Raw genomic sequence first — 19,773 nt, forward strand, 5'->3', positions numbered from 1 at the left:
TTATAATTATCACAAAATTGTTGCACATCCTAAACTATATTTATCATCAACACATTATTCCACTTTGCACAACCATCTGTTTCCCATCGCAACCTTTGATACTCCTTTAGTATCCACTTTCAGACTGTGTGGGTGTGAGAGAGAGAGTGTATGTCTGTCTGCACATCACAGTTTAATTAGCTTGTTAACATTTGTCTGTATCATTGCTCCAACAAGGCCATGAGGTTGAGTCAGTCGGTGCACTGCCAACAGTTTAGCGTGGTGCACATACGCGCGTGCACACACTACACAATTAACACACACTCTAGGGACTACGGGAGCACTTCTTAACCTGGAAACAAAATCATTAGCATGTTTGTACACCCTAACAAATATGTAATATTTGTGTTGCAACACAAACCAAAACTCTAAATAAATCTTAAACTTTTTTAGCTGTCTTATAAACAACTCTATTGTTAAAGTTGGAGAACAGAATTGAACATAACTACAAACTCCTGACTTTTACTGACATATTTCTGCGTCAGTGTGTGTAGTATTGTTCACTAGAGATCAATCCCAGCAGGCACCAGACGTCAGAAAGATTTTGTAATCTGCCGTTGGTCAGACTTCAAATTTTGGTTCGGGTTAATTTTAACTGCAGTTCATTCATTAATTTTGTATTTTAGTAGTTAACATTAGTTAAAGGGACATTTTAAAATATCGAGATATATATTGTGTTTCACAATATAGTCTTAAAATATTGCAATATTATTTTAAAGCCATATCACGAGCCCTACCCTGCATCGTCAATTTACTCCACTAAGCATGTGTGTGTTTTTTTTATTTTAATAAGATTTTGGTGACTAGCTTGGAGGAGAAAGAAAGAAAAGTTGATTCATCACATCACACTAACAGCAGTGTGTAAGAGTAAAGTTTAAAACACTGGGTTGCCACCCCTTAAAAACCCATTTTCACACATTATAAGTCAAATGATCCACTCACTGACCCAAACTGTCCACTAATCCACATCAAGTGACTGTATTTAATGTGTCATAATTCCAATACAATGTGTGTTTTTAGGGAAAACTGCAGCTTTTTTAAGGCTCCAGTTTCTATCTGATTTAAACATTTTTTCTAATTTTACCTCTTCGATTTTTCTCTGAATGTCCTGCAGCTGGTCCTCCCACTCCTGCATCTCTGAGTCAAAGTTGTCCATCAGCTCCGGCCTCTCCTGCCCCCAGCCACGGCCGCCGTGTTCCAGCCCACGCTCCAGATCAATGGCTGCCATGACGCAGGCCGCTCGATACCCAGAGGCCGCTTTAAATGGCAATTTCCCCTTTCTCCTGTTTCCTGTCAGAGGTCAGTGTCGAGATGGAGGGATCGATGGCCTGCAAATACTGTAAAGACAAATACATGTCATTTTTTTCACTTGGAAATCTACTTTTTTCTTTAGACAAGCCTTTTGACACAATGCATTACCAAGGTAGACTAAAACACAGTGCAGCACCATTGGCAATGACACCTATTTGAGGTTAAACTGCATTTGAATTTGTCTTTTTTTTTCTTGTCTCTGCTGCTTAAATGACTTATAGTGTTTGACACTTTTCACACTTGCAAAGGTCAGATATTTACAGCCTTCTCCTTTCACATTCTTCAAAATTCTCAGGCATGTAAGTCTACCTATGCAGCACGTGTGGACAAGAGTGTTGTATGACAGCTCTTGGTCACTTTGACCTCCAGGCTGTCTCTGTATGTCGCCACATGGGGAAGAAAAACTTACATTTAGTGTTTTTTTAAATGCAGGATCAAAATCTCAAATTATTGCAGTGTCATATCTCAGATGCAAAGACATAGATTTTGGTGGAGGAGCAGTAAATATGTGCACTGGTGTCTCCCGAACAACATGAAGGTAACAGGACTTTTATTTTGACAAAAGCAAAGACCTTTACACCACATCTGATGCAGAAAAAGCACAAATTGGTGCATAAAAATTCACCAGAATGCAGGAAATAAAGTGCTCAAAGTGTGTCCCTGTTTGATGTGCCCACCCGCCCAATACTAAATCAAAACCAACACTCTTGCTCTGATCCATCCCAAATCACTGTAACGTTCATTAACCGCATTGTGTTGTTGTGTCCCAGTGGGGGTGCTAATTGCCTAATTAATATCGCAGTCCCCTGGCTTTGTGTTTGTTGTTGTTGCTATCAATAAATATGACAAGTATCCCGGTCGAAAGTGCCCGAATGTACCAGCCGCTTCCCTCCCACCTGTGATGTAAGAGTACAGATATTAATAATCTTGTAGCTATGCATAGTAAACTGGCTGTGTGGCCTATGCACATGGGAGAGTGAAAGAGAGAGTGCATATATATGTCAGGACCAAAAAGAACTCCAAACTTGATTAAAATAAATAGATTCATTTGATTTTAAATTAAATGAAAAATAAACAACAATTTAACAATTTGAAATTTAAAAAGAAAAAAAAATCACAGCTAGGCTAAACATGACAACTTTGGACTCAGGCAGCTTCATGTTTTGGCATTTATAAAGTTTAAACTTAAATATTTTAAGCCTATATTCAGTTCAAAATTACATTTTTATTAAGAAAATAATATTATAATAATAAAATTACCAACTTGCTCAAAATAAAATGAATAACTATGATTTTAAATAAAAAAAATAATAATTAAAATAATTAAAAGAAAATCACCACAAGGCTGAACATGACAGCTGTGGATTCAGGCAACTTCATGTTTTGCTACTTATACAGTCTGAACTTTTAACTTTTTAATATATTAAGCCTAAATACAATTAAAATGTATTTAATTATTTAAAACTACAAAGGACAGCTAAAATGCAGGTTTGTAAATACATGAAGTGAACCATAACAAATGACCTGCTAGAATACACCCTGACATTGACATATAAATAATCACACACAAAATTGCAGCATCAGTGCTTTAAAATCTTCCCATATAGCACTAAACCGTTAAAAAAATATTGCAGCTGTCATTATTGCCCCAGCAATAAATAGCTGTCCTTACCTCTTTCAGAATAAAAGTTTTCTCTGCTCCAGAATAAATCCTCAGCCTACTCTGCGCGCGCTGCAACACATTCACTCCCCTCTGCTCCCAATTGTCAAGTCCCCTCTCTCAGCTGCTTCCTCCTCTCTTTTCCTCCTCAGTGTTACGTAAACCCCCCGCGAGTTGGATTTAAAGGGCCCCCGTCCTCCTATAGTCACGCCTCTGTGTCAGGGTTAAGTCCTGAGCGCAGAGATGAAGGGTAAACAACTTCTGTTCCAGCCGGGGTCCCCAGCCTTTATACCGCTCCCCTCTGTTTACGTGGGTGCGCCATTGGAGCCAGGATCAAATATCATAATGTCAAATTTATTCCAGCATTTGAAGTCTCGATGGGACAACTGTCGTCACCAACATCCTAGCTATAATTACCGGGGCTCACGGAGAGAGGGAAAGTGTTTACATAGCTATTTCAGCTGCTGTGATCTCCCCGGCCAATGGGCTTCTCTGTTGCTACTCTGCTTTAGGATGCGTGGGCAGATTTTGTCTTGTGACCAGGCCCCCCACTGCAAATCATTTTTCCAAGGGGTGCCAAATGGGTGTGTGTGACACAGTGAGTAATAATGTGTCACAGTCAATAATATCTTTATTGAAGGATGTCACGGAAAGGAAGCGGCAAGGTGAATGGCTGGCATGTTTGGCAGTCATTTTTTATTATTTTAAACGTCAGTATTAATGGTTTTAATTTTTTTCTGGCATTTACAGGGATGTTAATAGTATTTGAGGACATCGGGGCTTAGCCCAGACTTAAGTGGGGGGTTCAGGGGGATCCTTCCCCAGGATTTTTAGACAAGCTCTATAATTTCAAAAAAAGCATTCTGGTACCTTATTTCAACATGTTCTCGTCCCAAGTCATCACATATCGTCGCTTTGTCAGCGGACTTTCTCGTCTTCATATTTCACTCTACTTATTCTTCTGCATCTGCTGCTGATGCTCCCAGATGCTGCAACAAACACCAGGATGTCAACAAAAGCACATGGTTAGGATTAGGCTTTAAAAGCATGTGGTTACGTTTTAGCAACAAAAACACATGGCAACCAACGGCAGGACGTTTACGAAAGCAAATGGTTGGCTTTAAGCAACAAAAGCATGTTATTATGTTTGTTTGGTTTTTTTTAGTCATTTTGAGTTTTTTGGTTGTTTTTTCTATTTTTCTTTTATCATTTTTAATTTTAGGGTATTTTTTTTATCTAAAAAAATAATAATTCTGCATTTTTAGGTTGTTTTTTTCTAGGTTTTTATAACATAAATTTTAGGGTTCGTCTTCTTCTGTAATATTGATGGGCTGTTTTTTAAAATAATTTTGAGTTTTTTGGGTGTGTATGTTTCTTTTTCTTTTTTCAAAAAGATTATTCTGCATCGGGTACATTTACATTTAATACTTTAAGTACATTTTACCTGATTATACTTGCTTATTTAAGTACCATTTTCAGTGCAGGACTTTTTTTCACCATGTAGTATTAGTACTTTTACTTCCTCCACCACTGGTTACTAATTATATTTATTCAACTACAAGTATGAACAGGATGACAGATTATTAGATCCAGGGCTTTTAAAAAAATCATTAGGCTTGTGCTTATGTATGAAACATACATTTAGCCTACATATTTGGATCCCGGGCTGTTTATAAAATATTCAGGGCTGAAGCCTCAGACGACCAGGCATAACGTCGCCACTGGGCATTTATGTTTCAAAGAGCAAAAAAACCCCTCATCTCAATGACCTACGGTAACCTGATCCCGTGACTGTGTTCTTGCTCATCCTGTGACGTCTGAAGACAGTTGCTACCGTTCATCTGACACACCATCAATTACTAATGCCTGTCCTCTAATCAGGAGTCCTGCTGGGAATTTTGGGGGCCCCGCTCGGACAAGATCTGACATTTGGCACTGATCATCAGAATTCCTTCCAGTTTAAAGCCCGCCGGGATCATCACCATTATTCCCTCCACCTGTTGTGTTCCCTAATAAATGATAAATCCTTCACAAGTTAAAGAGAGGGGATAAAAACAAACTTTATCCTTACTTTACCTTCATGCAACAACAGCAGGACGGTACATGAAGAGTCGTTCTGGAAAACAAAGAGGAGGCGACTGCTGACATAACTCACAACGAGAGAAAATATATTTGGTGACAAAGTTAAAGCAGCAGCGTGGAGAAGTGATTTAGGTTTCCTCCCTTACACTGATGTGACCTTAAAGCTCAATATAAGCAGTACTAAACCTGACATGACCTCCGTTTCTGGATCATATTCTATCTAAAGCATATCCACCTATCAGGGTGTAACCCCATAACCTCAACTCGAAGGTCCACTGACAGAGGCTACGTCCACTGTCCTGTTGGCAAAATATATTTATTCATATTCTTGCCACGACTTAGTCGAGAAGATCAATACCACTCTCGTGTATGTTAATGTGGCAATCTCAAAAATTCGGTTCTGGTTGATTTGATCACACCTGTGGTTACTGGTGATAATAAATGCAATTTAACCACTTGAAACCTGGAGCGAAATCACTTTCCGTGAGCCTTTCACGAGTATTAAAACCTTTGAACCCTGGTAATTGGTGCGATTTCTTTTAAAAAACATGGGGAAAAGTCAACCAACTTGGCAAGAAATGTTCTAAAAATTGAAAGAAATTATTAAAAGGCGATGAGGAAAATGACCAGAAAACTAGCTCAAAAACATTATAAAATCAACCAAAACAAAAACAGCTGGAAGTGAAATAGGATAATTCAACTAAAACACAAGAAATTTGTGCTCCAGAAAATAATAAGCACTTAATGAGGACCCTAGGGTCACTGATTAGCAATTATGACTTAAATATGAATGCCAGAGAGCAGTAATAGAAAAAGAAAGAGAAAGAAAAAAAAAAAAATAAAAAAACAATGACAAATTGCCCTATAGGGATAAAAATGAGGTAGATTGTTTTGCATGTTATTCCAGGTTGCAGGTGCACAATGAGAAAAACGTTATAATTTTCTGGGATTTTCCATCCTGTTTAAACAGCTGGCACCTGCAATGTATTAAATGTATTAATGGTTCAAACATACATCCTGAAATTACCAAAATTTCCTCACACAGAGGACATATAACATGCCCTTTTGTTGACTGTTGTCACTGCTCCTTTTAAATGCGGTCCAAATTGAAACACTGGTGTTACTGAGCACAGATGCACATTGTAACTCACCTTCTCCAGGGTCTGATGTGGACAGTGATGTGTTGTGGATAATGTCAACTCCAGTGTTGAATCAAGTCACACTCTTCTGAATGTGACTGCAGCATCGGCAAGTGCTGAGCTTTTCCTGTGCTTTTTTTTTGGTTACCTTGGCAACAAATGATGCGGGGAGGAATGAAAAACGACAGAGCAAAAACAAACGAGGGACGATGTGTGAATTAAGGGAGGCGTACATCACAGAACAAAGAAGAGCGTAAAAAGAAAGACTAGTTTAAAGATGGTGGCGTAAGAGAGGGAGGAGAATAACACAAGTATGAGGATGAGCAAAATGATCGGCTGGAACATCTGGGCGGAGGAAGAGTGGAGCGGTGAACCAAGAGGTTGGATTTAGTGAGAAAAGGGAAGAAAGAGAATCAGCATTAATCTGTTTGAGACATTTTAAAAACAACTTATTTTTGTTTTTTAATTACAGTCTCACCGACAGCGGCTCCTCTGCCTCCCTGTCCTCGGGCCTCGGCACATCCAGTCTGTCGATGAAGGTCTGCAGCTCTTTCCTGAAGGCCTTCATCTGAGCGTTGATGCGATACAGCAGCTCATGCTCCCTGATCCTGCTCCCATCCTCCTCTCCACCCTCCTCTCCTCCTCTCCCGAACATCAGGTCACCGTTTGACACGTACACCCTCGCCTCTGAGATGATGGTGGCCGTGTCAGCAATGAGGCGGTCGATGGTCCGGACAAGCCTCTCCGCTTCCAAACGGATGTCAGTCATTTGCTGCCTTTCACGCAGGCTGCACCGGCCACCGGGCAGGAAGCGGGCCAAGGCGGAGGAGGCGGCGCCCTCTGGCCCCGTGGGTGTGTAGAGGCCGCGTGTGGGTGTCAGGCAACGGCTACTTCCGTTGTTGTTTCTGACCTCATCGGAGTCACTTTCCCCGCCTACAGGGCCCTCACGTTTGCGGTGTGGTGGGAGGAGGCGGGAGGAGTTAGAGTCTTCGTCACTCTCGCGGCGACCGCTCGTCACACCGCCGGCATCGCTCTCTGCGTCGCTGTCCCGCGGGCTGGGACGCAGGGAGAGGTGGGAGGCCAGGTCGTAGCGCTGCATGTTGGAGAGGAGCACGCGGTTTTCGTACTGCAGCTGCATCACCTGAACAAAGACAAAGAGATGTTACAGTAATAAGGTTTATCAAATAGGACACATGGCAACATGGCACTATGGACGGCAAAGTCACTTTGGTGATCCTTGACCTTTCCACCAACATGGAACAACCATACCAATTAGTATCACAGTATTTTTGCGTGACAATATCGTATCACTCGTATCCTTTTTTTTCATTATATAAAATATTAACATTGCAGATACAAACTAAACTTTTGGTAGCCTACTAGGATAATAAAATTAATTGCTGTTACAGTCCAGTAGATACATTTTGCTGTTATTAAGAAGTTAGATGAACAGACTGAAAACTTTATCTTAGATAAAAACTGAAGTTGACAAAGTTTTCCTTTGGGGACATAATTTGCATATTAAAAAGTAATAAATTGCAATATTTCTTGTCACAATACTCAGCATTTTGCAACACTTAAGATCGCAATAATACTGTATTGTGACTTAAAGGGGACCTTTTATGCTTTTTGGGTTTTCCCCTTTTCTTTATTGTTTTGTGTAGCATTTTTATGCTTATAAAAGTTCTCCTAAGTATTAAAGCCCAAAGTTCAAACCAAACGGAGCTCTCTCTCACAAAAGCTCCCAAGCTGCCTGAAACAGCTCGTTTGAATTTCAGTGTTTATTTCCGTAACTTGATGACATCACAATATAACAAATCGAATGTGCACAGAGAGAGAGCCAGCTGACCAATCAGAGCAGACTGGGCTTCTGGTGAGGCTGGACATAAGCTCAGACAGAGGTGCTGCAGCAGAGGGCAGTATGAGACACATGATGTGTTTGAACATCAAAGCATGTAAACCCCCAAAATACAAATATGATCCAGAAACGGCAAAGTAAAGACAGTATTATGGGCAAAGTAAAGACAGTATTATGGAATATTTTACGTTTTGTTTTGGCAGTTATTGGAATATCAGTATTATCAATCGTCTGGTCATACCTTGCCACTTAGGTCATTGATCTGAAGCCTTGCCGCCTTCAACTCCTCCTGCAGGACTTCTGCCTTCGCTCCATCAATCGCTCCACCTCCTGCAGCTCCTCCCGCTCCTCCCCCATGCCTGGCGCCTCCCTCGTGGGTGCCGGCTTTGAACCGTAACTTGTTCAGCTCGGCGGTCACTCTTTTGTTTTGGTCTTCAGCATCAGCCAGGTTCCTCCTCAGCAGCTCCGCCTCATCCTCCACCAGCTGCAGCTGCTGTCGGAGCTCCGTCAGGTCATCACCAAGGCCTCGCCCGGAACCCGGTCCACCCATTGCTCCACACCCAGAGCTCCCAGCGCCCTCTCCTTCACCACGGAGGTCGTCGAGCTCGGCTCTCAGGCCACGGTTCTCAACCTGTGGGGTAGAGGGAGAAAAACTCATGACTCCCAATGAGTTATTTCTTCACTAACGTACCCATGTAGCATCATCTGCTTTTACCTCTAACTCCACTATTTTCCTCCCGAGGATGTTGGCCTCCTCCTCCACCAGGCGAAGCCGCAGCTTCAGCTCTGATTCGCGGGTGGTGGGCGGACCCCCAGCTTCTCCTTTGGGATGGGTGCTGTCCAGTTCCCCATAGAATGAGCGGTACTTCTGCAGCTCTTGCTCCAGACGGTCCTTCTCTTTGTCAATCTTGGCCGTCTTCTTTCTCATGAGCACCGCTTCCTCCTTGATGAAAGCTAGCTGGCACTTAAGGTCCTCATTGTCCTCCTGAAGCAAAGAGCAAACACAGACTGTAAATACTGAAGTGAATTGAACAGTTAAAACCTAATCCTAAAGTTCACAAAGCTGATCTCTGCAATAAGACGTAAAGACGGAAGACTTAAGATTAAAGAGAAGATTTTGTGGCACAGTCTTTCTGAGCCAAAACGTTATCTATCATTGGACCAGGATGTTGGAGGTCTATTAAGTCTAAAGTAATTCCTGGAGCTCTGCAAACTCTCAGCTTTCATTAAAAATACACTTTTCTTTCATATGATTGGAGTTTCAGCCTGTTGTAGCCAGAGGTGACAGGCAAATGTCTTTCTTGAACATTATGTAAGGATGTAAGCTGCAGGATCTCTGTATTTTGTAAGTCAGTTTTTTGCTTTAAAATATAATTATGTAAATGTTGATTGTACAATGTAATGTCAAAAGAAGAATGTAGGACTGAGATTCAAATCATCAGTTGGAGACCCCTCAGTCAACTGAGACAGCTTTAAGTCAAGCAGTCATTTTTTGTTTGTTTTTTTTGCTGGTCAGTGTGCTGTGCATTGTACTTCTGGGGATGTTTTGGTCCCCAGATTTTGCTGCGGAGTGAGCGCTCTTGACTTTCACAATAGATGTCTTTCATGGATATTCATACCACCACTTCTCACAAATATTCACCATAATGGGCAATGGAAAAAAATGACAAGTGATTTCTTTATTCATCAAAACCCCTCACCTCTGTTGGAGTCTGTGCTGATTTTCCAGTCTTCTGGATGTCCTTGCTTCCTCTTCTCTTTTGAGACTGTTGAATTGATTAAATTGAAAAAATAAGACTTGAATTCTTAATGTATTTTTTTGCTTTTTTTCTTGTATGTATAAACAGCTTTTAGGGGAATAAAATTGGACCATAATTACATTTTTAATAGACATCTCTTAAGTCTATTAAGTGTTTACTTACCTCTTTGGTTTTGTCTAGTTCATTCTGCAGAGCTTGTTTGGTCACTTCCACCTCGATTAGTTTCTGTCTCAGTTTTTCATTTTCCTCTTCTGTCTTTGTGCGCTTCTCCTCAACCTTTTCCAGCTCGTGGTGCAGCCTCACAGACACATCCTTCGCTACCTGCATTTTATAGTTAGTGTGACGTCATTTTTTTATATTTTCGCTCCTACTGTGGTGATTTTCTTGTTTTAGCTTCACATTTAATGACTGACTATTAAGTTTTACTATCTTTGGGCATTGCAAACTCTTTCAAACAACCATAATGACTTAGAAAAAAAAGCAGTGTTTTTATCTGTGGCAGTGATTACACTGAAAGCTTGCATACATTAATGAGACTAAACATCCTTGGAACTGCTCCCAGACAGACCCAATGACAGCCGAGCACCTTCCCCTCCCCTCTGCACCTTCAGGTCCTGCTCCAGACTCCTGAGCAGCTCCTCATCGATCTCTCCCGTCTGGGCGTAGCGCAGCCTCTTCCTCTCGGCCTTCCTCAGACGGTACTGCAGGATCCGGCAGTTTTTATTGGCCCTCTCCAGCTCACGCCTCATCTCCTGCAGCTGACACGTGTCTTCTTCGTAGAATGTGTCCCTCATCTCATCCATCTCGGTCCTCATCTCCTCAATTTCACACTGGTGGGTGCACAGTGAAGATTATGTGTCACAGTTATGCTTTTAATCTCTGCTGTTGTGAGTTTTAGAGTCTGACTTTTGACTCCACAGAGGCAGTAATGGATGTTTTGGATTTAAGCCAAGTATTGTCAAAAAAGTGGTTTAAAATCATGATCTGAATTCAATGTGTTTTTTTTTTTATCGCAATGTCTTCTCTGCTGTAGATATTTCCTGCAACTGCCAACATACAAACATGCAAAATCCCACCCTTGGTTGTCCCTCATTTTAACACATGATAACATTGATCCTTGCAGATCAATACCAATGTGATCAATAACCAGTTAGTCATCTGTGGCCAGTGTATTTCAAACATGTCTTAGTTCTATGTCCTGTGGAGACATGGAGGATGTTTAGCAGGCAAATAAATTATTTACTTAACCCTTTGAAACTTGGAGAGACATTACTTTTCTTGAGCTGCATTCAGATGCCTTTCACAAGTATTTAAACCTTTGAACTCAAATTGGTTTGATTTCTTTCAAAAACATGGGAAAAGAGGTAATGTAGATGTGTGCATACATATATTTATACGGGTGCTATATAAATGTTATATGATACTTTTAGGGATTGTATGTACTTTACATATTTCTATATGTGTATATCTTTTACAATGTTAGAGAAGCCACACTGCACATGACACAGTGATTTTAAAAATTTTAAAAATATGTATACATATAGTTTTTATTGTTTTATCACATGAGATGTAGATGTGAGGGAAAATAAGAAAAAGACTAGGAAAAAATACAGTTACCATAATTACATATTTAAAATTATGGTACAGAATTATTATAATTAAGAGCATTTTCCAAGTCTTGTTTGCCTTTTTTGTATTTTCTTTTTTATTTTCTTCTTTTTTGAAAAAACAAAACAAAACAAAAACAAATTATCAGGTAGTTTTCTTGCACCTTTTCATTATTTATTGCTGATTTTGGGGTCATTTTTTCATTCGTTGCTCATTGCTGGCTTACCATGTTTTCAAAAAATCAAGCCAATTTGCTCAGGTTTCAAAGGGTTAACTGTGACACTGCAAACAAGATTCAGTCAACAATAAGGATGTTAATGGGCCCGCAGCCCAACAAAACATGGAAACATGTTATTTTCTGCCATCCAAAAATGAAAAAAGACTGTTTTGCGGTGGATTTTGGTTAGATGACACTCTGCATTTTTACACTTTTCTAAATAATCCCCAGCTGATTCTCAAGCAACGTCCTGCATAAAAATAAACATGCATCAAACCTTCAAATCTTCATTTTCCTCCAACAGTCTCTCCATCTCCTCTTCCAAGGCCTGGTCCTGCTGTGTCACGGACCCCGCCTCTGTGGCTTCTGCAGCCGGCTCCAGCTCTCCCACCGCGGCCTCCTCCGTCTCCATGATCCCCTTCTTGCTTTGCATCTTCGCCCCGCTTCTCCTCAGTCTCTTGTGGAGGTGGAAGTGGATGAGTTCAGCCTGTAAGCATCCTCCTCTCCACAAACCCAAACCGAGGCCGCAGCCCGCAGACTCGCCGCTCCTTCTCTCCGTGCGGCCGGCCTCCTCCCCGGGTCTCCTGCCTTTCTCCGATGAGGATCCGCCGGTCAACAAACGCTGGGAGGAGTCGCCTTTAAGGCAGGGCAGGCGCAAAGCGGAGCGACGGGCCGATGCTGATGAATCTGTCGGATCTTCCCCGACAGCATCCGCCCTGTTTGGTCTGACTACACCAGCTTCAGCACCATCCGGGTGAACAGCTGCTCCGCCGCGGCTCTCGGGCTCCCTCTCCCTGCCGTCTGCAGCTCTCAGACTCGCCCCGCTGTTTATGCTCCTTCCTGCGGCAAGAGGGGATCTGGACCTGCCTCGGTGTCTTGGAGCTCGCTTCCCTTCCTGGGCTGTAGCCGGTGAGGGAGCCCGGTGCTGCCTCCTCCTCCTCCTCCCTGCGCTATTGTCCCCTGATGATGTTGATGATGATGGAGGATCTGCAGCGCCGCCGGCGGCAGCCCTCATTTTCTGCAGAAATAAACTCCAAACATAGGCTGTAATTTCTTATTCATCATATATATATATAAAAATTAAGCTGCACAACTGCAAAACCAAATTGTTATTTCATCATAACCACAATTATATTTTACTATATTATAACGTTCATACAACTATATAGTTTGAATTTAGAGAAAGATGCTTCCTATAAACAAGCCACTAGATGCCGCTTTAGATCTCCTCATCCTTGCCCACAGTCTAAACTTTACAAAGGCCTGTTTGTTTTGTCCAGGACCATTAAATATTTACTGCATCCTGCAGAACCGACAAACGCATACCCGCAAATTTATAAAATAAATAGATAAATAAATAAAAGCAAAAGTCCAAACCGATGCATTTTCACAGAGAGCTCCACATAACTTGTAAATTCTTACCGCAGAGCAGTAAACAGAGTCGCTGACACACAGGGCACCACCAGGCACTGCAGGGGCACTGACCATATGACGTCAGGTGTACGTCAAACCAGGAAGGGAACAGCCACTCCTCCTGAGAAATCCCACTCTGGCCACAGATGTGATGAAGATCTGTCAGGAGCCCTGAAGACAACCTTCTCCCAACTAACAGCCCATCCATGCACCCCCACCGCTTTATTTCTGTCTCCCGTATTTATTGGCATGACTATGATTAACCCTTAAAAACATGAAAGAAGTGGTTTGATTTTTTTTCAGAAACATTGGGAAAAGGCAATGAAAAACAAGACATAGCACAAAGATTAACGTGAAATTAGTAAAAGTTTACAAGATAAATAAGCACAAAAAAAGAGAAAAACAAGAAAATGACCTAAAAAAAAAGTGATGAAATTTAAATTTCTCTGGGGACATACTGTAATTTGCAGTTAAAAAAAGGTAATAAAATGCAATATATTGCAATGTATTTTATCACAAAATTCACATGCAACACATTTAAAAGCACAATAATATTATGTTATTATGTTGTATTTTGGGGCCCACTATGAGGTTAGTTGCTTGTGAGGATAGAAGAGAATAGAACTACTACTTTTTAAATTTTTTTTTTTACCTTTTCTACTTTTGTGCAGAAAACGCAAAATGTGTGAATAAACATTCACCAGAACACAAGAAATTAAGTGTTTAATGCTTAAAAATTTCAGGCGGAGGAGCCCCAAACTGGGCTTTTAGTAGACTGCCCCCCCCAAATTAGCATCACCCCCTATTGAAAAGGTCTGGAACAACATAGTCTGTAAATACTGTCTTACCATAACTCATGTCAACATTTGTTTTACATTTTGAACAACATACGATAAGGAGCCTAGGTTGTCGTGTGCTGTAAAGCCCTCTGAGGAAAACTCTGTTTTGTGATACTGGGCTGTATAAATAAAATTGACTTAAAATGAGCGAATTTGAGTCATTCCTTCGGTCTGACGTCACTACGTCATCACGTCGGGTTAAAGTGCAGAGGTCGGGGTTAGCTGGTGTAGTAGAGTAGCTAACGTAAACTTGGGCATCGAGAGCTAATATAAAACAGCGCCGACAGACTGAGAAAGACCAGAAATTTGCTCGGACAGTTTTTTAGCAGCTTTTTAAATCCTTATATGTTGGGCGCGAGGGACTTCGCGGGGACACGGACGTGTGGAGGGAGTTTTATAGCAGCTAATGACGAAGCGGATCACGCAGCGTTAAGAGTTGTCCCGTTAAAGCGAGGAGCGCCGTTCAAAAGGAGATATCAGAAAGTAGTCCGGAGACTATTTTAGTCTGAGGAGAGAGAAGGAGAGACAGCACGCTTTTTGGGCCAACTAAAACAGCGATGTAAGTAGCCAACATCCGTTTTCCTCTAGCTACTCAAACCAATCCTGGGTGTCAGTTTTTGGTAGCGGATATGAAACATTAGCTTTGACAGCGCAGTGGTTAACATCACTTTATGTTTGAGCACAAACGCCACTTGGTTCGGAAAAAATCATGTTTTGTGTTAAAATACCAGGTTTTGGTGGCACAGTCATGGCAAGAAATGCCGCCGATGTCTTACTGACTAACTACATAAATAAAATACAATAACAATACAAATAAAGTATAAATAAACAAATCAATCAATAAACAAACAAATAAATAAAGCGCCCTTTGCCTATAACAAAAAGCCTGTGTTAAGAACTTGGAACATTTGATATACGTGGACATTTATTATTTATTTATTCTTTAAATGTAATTGAATATACTTATAATCTAGTACAGTTAGGCTACTGAAAAAAGGTATGTAATTAAATTACATATTTTCACATGTTCATGGAATGAACCATGAATATATGAAGTTAACCTTGAATGTATGAAATTAAACTTGAATGTGAGTGAATGTTTGCCTATATTTAAGTTTAAAACTTAAACATAGACAATGAAAATATGTAATGTAATATATGTAATGGCCCATGGATATATGAAATTAAATTTGAATGTATAGAGTAAAAGTTTGGAATATAAACATTTTTGAATATATGATAAATAGCAGTCAAAATATATGAAGTAGTGCACTCTGATATGAAGTAAATTCTGTGAATATTAAGTGAAACTCGAGAATGTCAATTAAATTTTATGTTATCAAATTTAGCATCAGCAACCCTAATTATAAAATATGTCACATTAAAATGTCATTAAATTCCAGTGACTTAAAAAATATTGGTGACTACAAAGGGGTTACATCCAAATATATTCTTTTCAATTAAAACTTTACATGTAGAACAAAATATTCTTTCTGCTGTTTTGCATGTTTTCGGTCAAGGCATGCCCTATATAGGTTTGGAGTCCATCCATCAATTCTAGTTTATGTAGAATTGACTAATTACAGAATTAATTGTACAAGAAAAAGCCACAACTTTTTTTCCTCCTCCTACCTTCAGTACATATACAAATGTATTTATTCTGAAATTTAAATGTTGTTACCGCCCCAAATACTCTGATATACAAAACAAATAAAATGTGGGCATTTGCCAGGGTCTTAATAAAAAAACATAATATTGCATAATGGTAATTGTAAGATTCAATGTCTTTGGAGCTTGACCGGACTAAAAGTTGGACTATTTTAGCCTCTTATACTATGAGTTTGACCATCTCTATATTTTTAAATCTGTCACTTGTAAATCCCCCCAGCTCATTTAAACAATGCTTAATTGGTGGAATTCCCCTTTGGGCATAAATCTTTTAAAACATATGCAGCATAAATGTGGATTCCAGTTCAGTACCTCTTTACAGTACAGGACCTTAAAATGAAATACTGTAAGGATGCAGATGTTACCTGGATGCCCTCATTTTAATTTATATTGTGCAATTCATGTAGTGATGCATACAGTATAAACAAGTACATTTACAAAGACAGTTTCTCACTTAAATTCATGTTTTCCCCCAAAAAAACTTGCTATCTATGAATTTAATACCTAAAATATTGTCTGCCTGTACATACCATCTGGCTCACCCACTTTTCCTCCTTCATCTAATGTCTTGTAAATGTACTGTAGCCCAGCAGAGGGTGCCCTCCACACATAAAACTGAGTCTGCACAAGCTCTGTAGGCAATCTGTCCCACACAGACGGAGAGCCAGTAAAACGCTGACTGTTTCCACTCTGTAAGGCTAGAATGAGCTCCTTAGTCATATAATTGCTAATGAGATGAGTGACGGGTCGGGTTTGCAGAGATTTAACCCCTGCAAACTAACCCTTCACCCTTTAACAAACTGGCCCTCTCACCCTGGGTGGGCCAGTTAGCGGTCACTCAGCTAATGGAATGATGGGCCTGTGCAGACGGGGACAAATTAAAGGAAAAACCTGAATAAAAGAGTGGAGAAATATATCAAGTACATATTCTTCCATGTACCAGGGCTCACTGAGATTTGGTGAGACAATGATGGAATAACAGTATATTGAATAAACCTTGAATATATGAAATAAAAGTCAGAATGTAGAGAATTAAAGTTCAAATATATATGGACGGTAAAATTACTGTGTGGAATTAAACTTGAAATATAGTGTGAAAGTTTGAATATATGGACTGAACCTGAAATATATGGAATTTAGTTTCAGACAATGAAAGTTCTAGTATATGGTGAATATATGAAATGAAAGTTGAAATGTAGAGAATTAAAGTTGTAATATAAAAAATTAACCATGGTTATATAATTTTAGCTTGAAATATAGAGTGAAAGTTTGATTATATGATGTAAACCTTAAATATGGATTTAAACTTGAGATACTGAATTTAAGTTTGAATATATGGAATGAATTTTGAATATATGTTATAAAGCTTGAACATAGGTATAGAAAAAAATGAATATAAAGCATTAAAGTTTGAATATATGAAATGAAACCTGAATGTATAGAATAGAAGTTTGAGTATATGAAAAAAAAGTTTGAATATATGACTAATGGCATTCAGAATATATGGAATTCAACTTGACAGTATTAAGTGAAACTTGTGAATGTTAAATTAAATCTGATGCCATCAAGTTAAATATCATCCATCCTAAGTAATAGAGATAATTAAAACCCTGGCAAATGTTCGAGCCAAAACTGTATTCAGTACCGTTTTACTGATGGAGAAATGTATTCACTGTTTCATTGTGAAAGTCTGAATGCAGTGAAGCTCGCAGGCCAGACAGTTCCCACCAATCAGGCAAACATTAATACAGACACACACTGTCAACCTTATGTGTGTCAAACTGTTTAAGTTTCATTCCATATATTTAAACTTTAATTCCACATAGCAAACTCTAATCCTACAAGTTCTGACTTTCATTCTATGTATTCAAATTTTCATAAATTATATTCAAACTTTTATGTTTTCTGTGTATCCCGATGTTTCTTCTATTTATTCTGACTTTCATTCAATGCAAGTTTTATTCCTTATATTTAAGCATCATTCCATAAAATCAAACTCACTCCATATACCCAAACTTTTTAATTCTAAAGCTTTATTCCATATATATTTAAGGTTTGTTCCATATAATATATTTACAATGTCACTCTATATAGTCAAACTTTCATTCTATATATTCAAGTTTTATTCCATATATTTAAAGTTCATTCCATATATTAAAACTGTTTCTCCATATGCTCAAACTTTCATTCTATATATTCAAGTTTTATTCTATATATTTAAGGTTTATTCCATATATTCTGACTGTCACTCCATATACCCAAACTTTTTTTCATTCTATAGGTTTATTCCATATATTTAAGGTTAATTCCATGTATTTAAGGTCCATTACAGATATTCAGACTTTCATTATATATTTTCTGACTTTCATTCCACGTGGTCAAACTATCTAAGCGTAGCATGTTTTTTAAGCACCAGTTTGTTTTATGCTACTATAATATCTTAATACAGTTGCATATTAGGGATGTGTTAACACGTACATCAAAGTGTACCTGCAGTAGGCCTTTACTAGTTAATCTTGCACACAAATATATGCCCAAGCTCTGTAGTACGTGTGCGCATACAGGTATGTGTATGCACATTCCTGCAGCAGCAGGGATGCAGGTTATAGTGACCTGCTCTAAATGCCTTTGATAGAAAAGCCTTGGCTCTTCTGCAATCCTCTTAGTCCCTGGCTTAGATCCCTCTATGTCCCCATGGAGGACAAATACTCCTCTCACTCATCTCATCCAGTCTATCATTCACATCTACACCCTGAGACCTCCTTCCTTCCACCTCCACCTCCACCTCCACCCTGATGCCAGCGGGTGCAAAGAGACAGGTGGTGGTGCAGTGGGATAAGATAGAGGGCTGCAAAGTAGTGCGTGCACTATACAGCAGATTGAAGGGAGGGGGATGTGGGAAAAAAGTGGCTAAGCATGAAAAACAGAAAGGGTGTGATATGAGCCTTTTGGACAACAAGGGAAAAAAGATTGTGGTTGAATAATTTAATAGATACCATTAGTGAATCCACAATGTGGTGAAAGAGCAAAGGGATGTTGTGTTTCTAATGAAGAAATGGATGTGGAGTGTGTGGAAAAATATGAGAGGGTGAGGTAAATACACAGCACAGATGCCACTTGGTTGTATTTTGTAAAAAAAAAAAAAAAAAAAAAAAAAAAAAAAAAATTATTTGGGGCCAGAAAGTGCAGATCTCTTTTGCCCTGACTTTTATCACTTGGAAGTATTTTAGAGTGACTTGCACAATAAATAAACCCTACATCAAAGCTAAATGTGAACTACTCCATACAGTTTGAGAGTTGCAGTCGCAACCTGGTGGCAGATTAGTAAAGGCTTCTCTTCCAGTGACCTGCTTTCCTCGGTAACTCATGGAGTGACGTGGAAATAAGCTCTTTTGGAGCTAAAGCCAATTTACCCCCAAAGATTAGGGCAGATCTGTCTGGACAGGCCAAAGACGCAGCATACCTCTGCCTCTCACACACACCTAGAAGAGACCTTTCCATCCTGCAGATCCTGGGATGGTAGGGGGATGAAGGAAGTGGAGGAACGTGGAGAGAGAGGAAATGGGAAGGCTTCGTCTCCAGATTAGGTTCCCAATGGGTGATCCTGTATGTTGATTTGCTATCGCGTTAAAGTAGCTGATTTTGCAAATAACTTGTGCTCACAAAAACACACATACTTGATCTATGAGGGTGGGGGGACATTGTCTTTATTTCAGTTACATGTGCAGCCAGAAGCTGTGTCGCTTTCATTCTTAAGACAATGAGATAACCGTTTGTTTTCTTTAAAAAAAAAAAGCTCTTTTCAGGAGGAGTTTCCCTTCAGTCCTACATGGCAGTGAGACAATATTGAGCTGAATTTCAAATCTTTTTCTTGCACCTCGGCTACGTTGCACAGCAAAAAGAAATAAATCTTGAGGACCCACAAAAAAATATTATAACAAAGATACCCACAAATTTCCATAAATACTAAAAGAAACTACAGTCACCCTCCCCCAACCAGGTTTTTTAATTTACAATGAACACAAAGAAAATAGTCAATCTGTAAATGCAGCACAGTTATATCAGTTAATCAGACGGCAGAAAAAGTCCATGACGTGTTGAATTGGTAGATTATGTAGATAAAGTAGATGGCAGTTGTGAGAATGTCATATTGAGATTTTTCCGTTCGCTAACTTTGCT

The 19,773-nt window shown here is 39.5% G+C and overlaps 1 protein-coding gene across 1 annotated transcript; it reads right to left on the reverse strand.

The window, feature by feature from the left end:
• Window positions 1-1,277: 1,277 nt before the first annotated feature.
• On the reverse strand, window positions 1,278-12,784 carry LOC121955941 (protein SOGA3-like). The gene is made up of 11 exons (XM_042504037.1): window positions 11,952-12,784; window positions 10,455-10,679; window positions 10,012-10,170; window positions 9,790-9,855; window positions 8,805-9,074; window positions 8,331-8,720; window positions 6,710-7,372; window positions 6,244-6,576; window positions 5,087-5,126; window positions 3,881-3,999; window positions 1,278-1,376 (listed from the first exon to the last, which is right to left on the reverse strand). Exons 1-8 carry the CDS (start codon window positions 12,687-12,689, stop codon window positions 6,466-6,468), a joined length of 2,622 nt encoding a protein of 873 aa, XP_042359971.1. The 5' UTR covers window positions 12,690-12,784; the 3' UTR covers window positions 1,278-1,376; window positions 3,881-3,999; window positions 5,087-5,126; window positions 6,244-6,465.
• Window positions 12,785-19,773: the final 6,989 nt, after the last annotated feature.

This window comes from Plectropomus leopardus, chromosome 16 (assembly GCF_008729295.1).
Source record: "Plectropomus leopardus isolate mb chromosome 16, YSFRI_Pleo_2.0, whole genome shotgun sequence".
Taxonomy (NCBI): Eukaryota; Metazoa; Chordata; class Actinopteri; order Perciformes; family Serranidae; genus Plectropomus; species Plectropomus leopardus.

Excerpts from the sequence above, each read along its gene's own strand:
- LOC121955941 (XM_042504037.1), bottom strand. The coding sequence starts at position 12,689 with ATGAGGGCTGCCGCCGGCGGCGCTGCAGATCCTCCATCATCATCAACA. Across the intron at positions 8,721-8,804 it reads GGAAAATAGTGGAGTTAGAG|GTTGAGAACCGTGGCCTGAG; the intron begins GTAAAAGCAGAT and ends TCTACCCCACAG. Across the intron at positions 6,577-6,709 it reads AGGCAGAGGAGCCGCTGTCG|ATGTTCCAGCCGATCATTTT; the intron begins GTGAGACTGTAA and ends TCCTCCGCCCAG.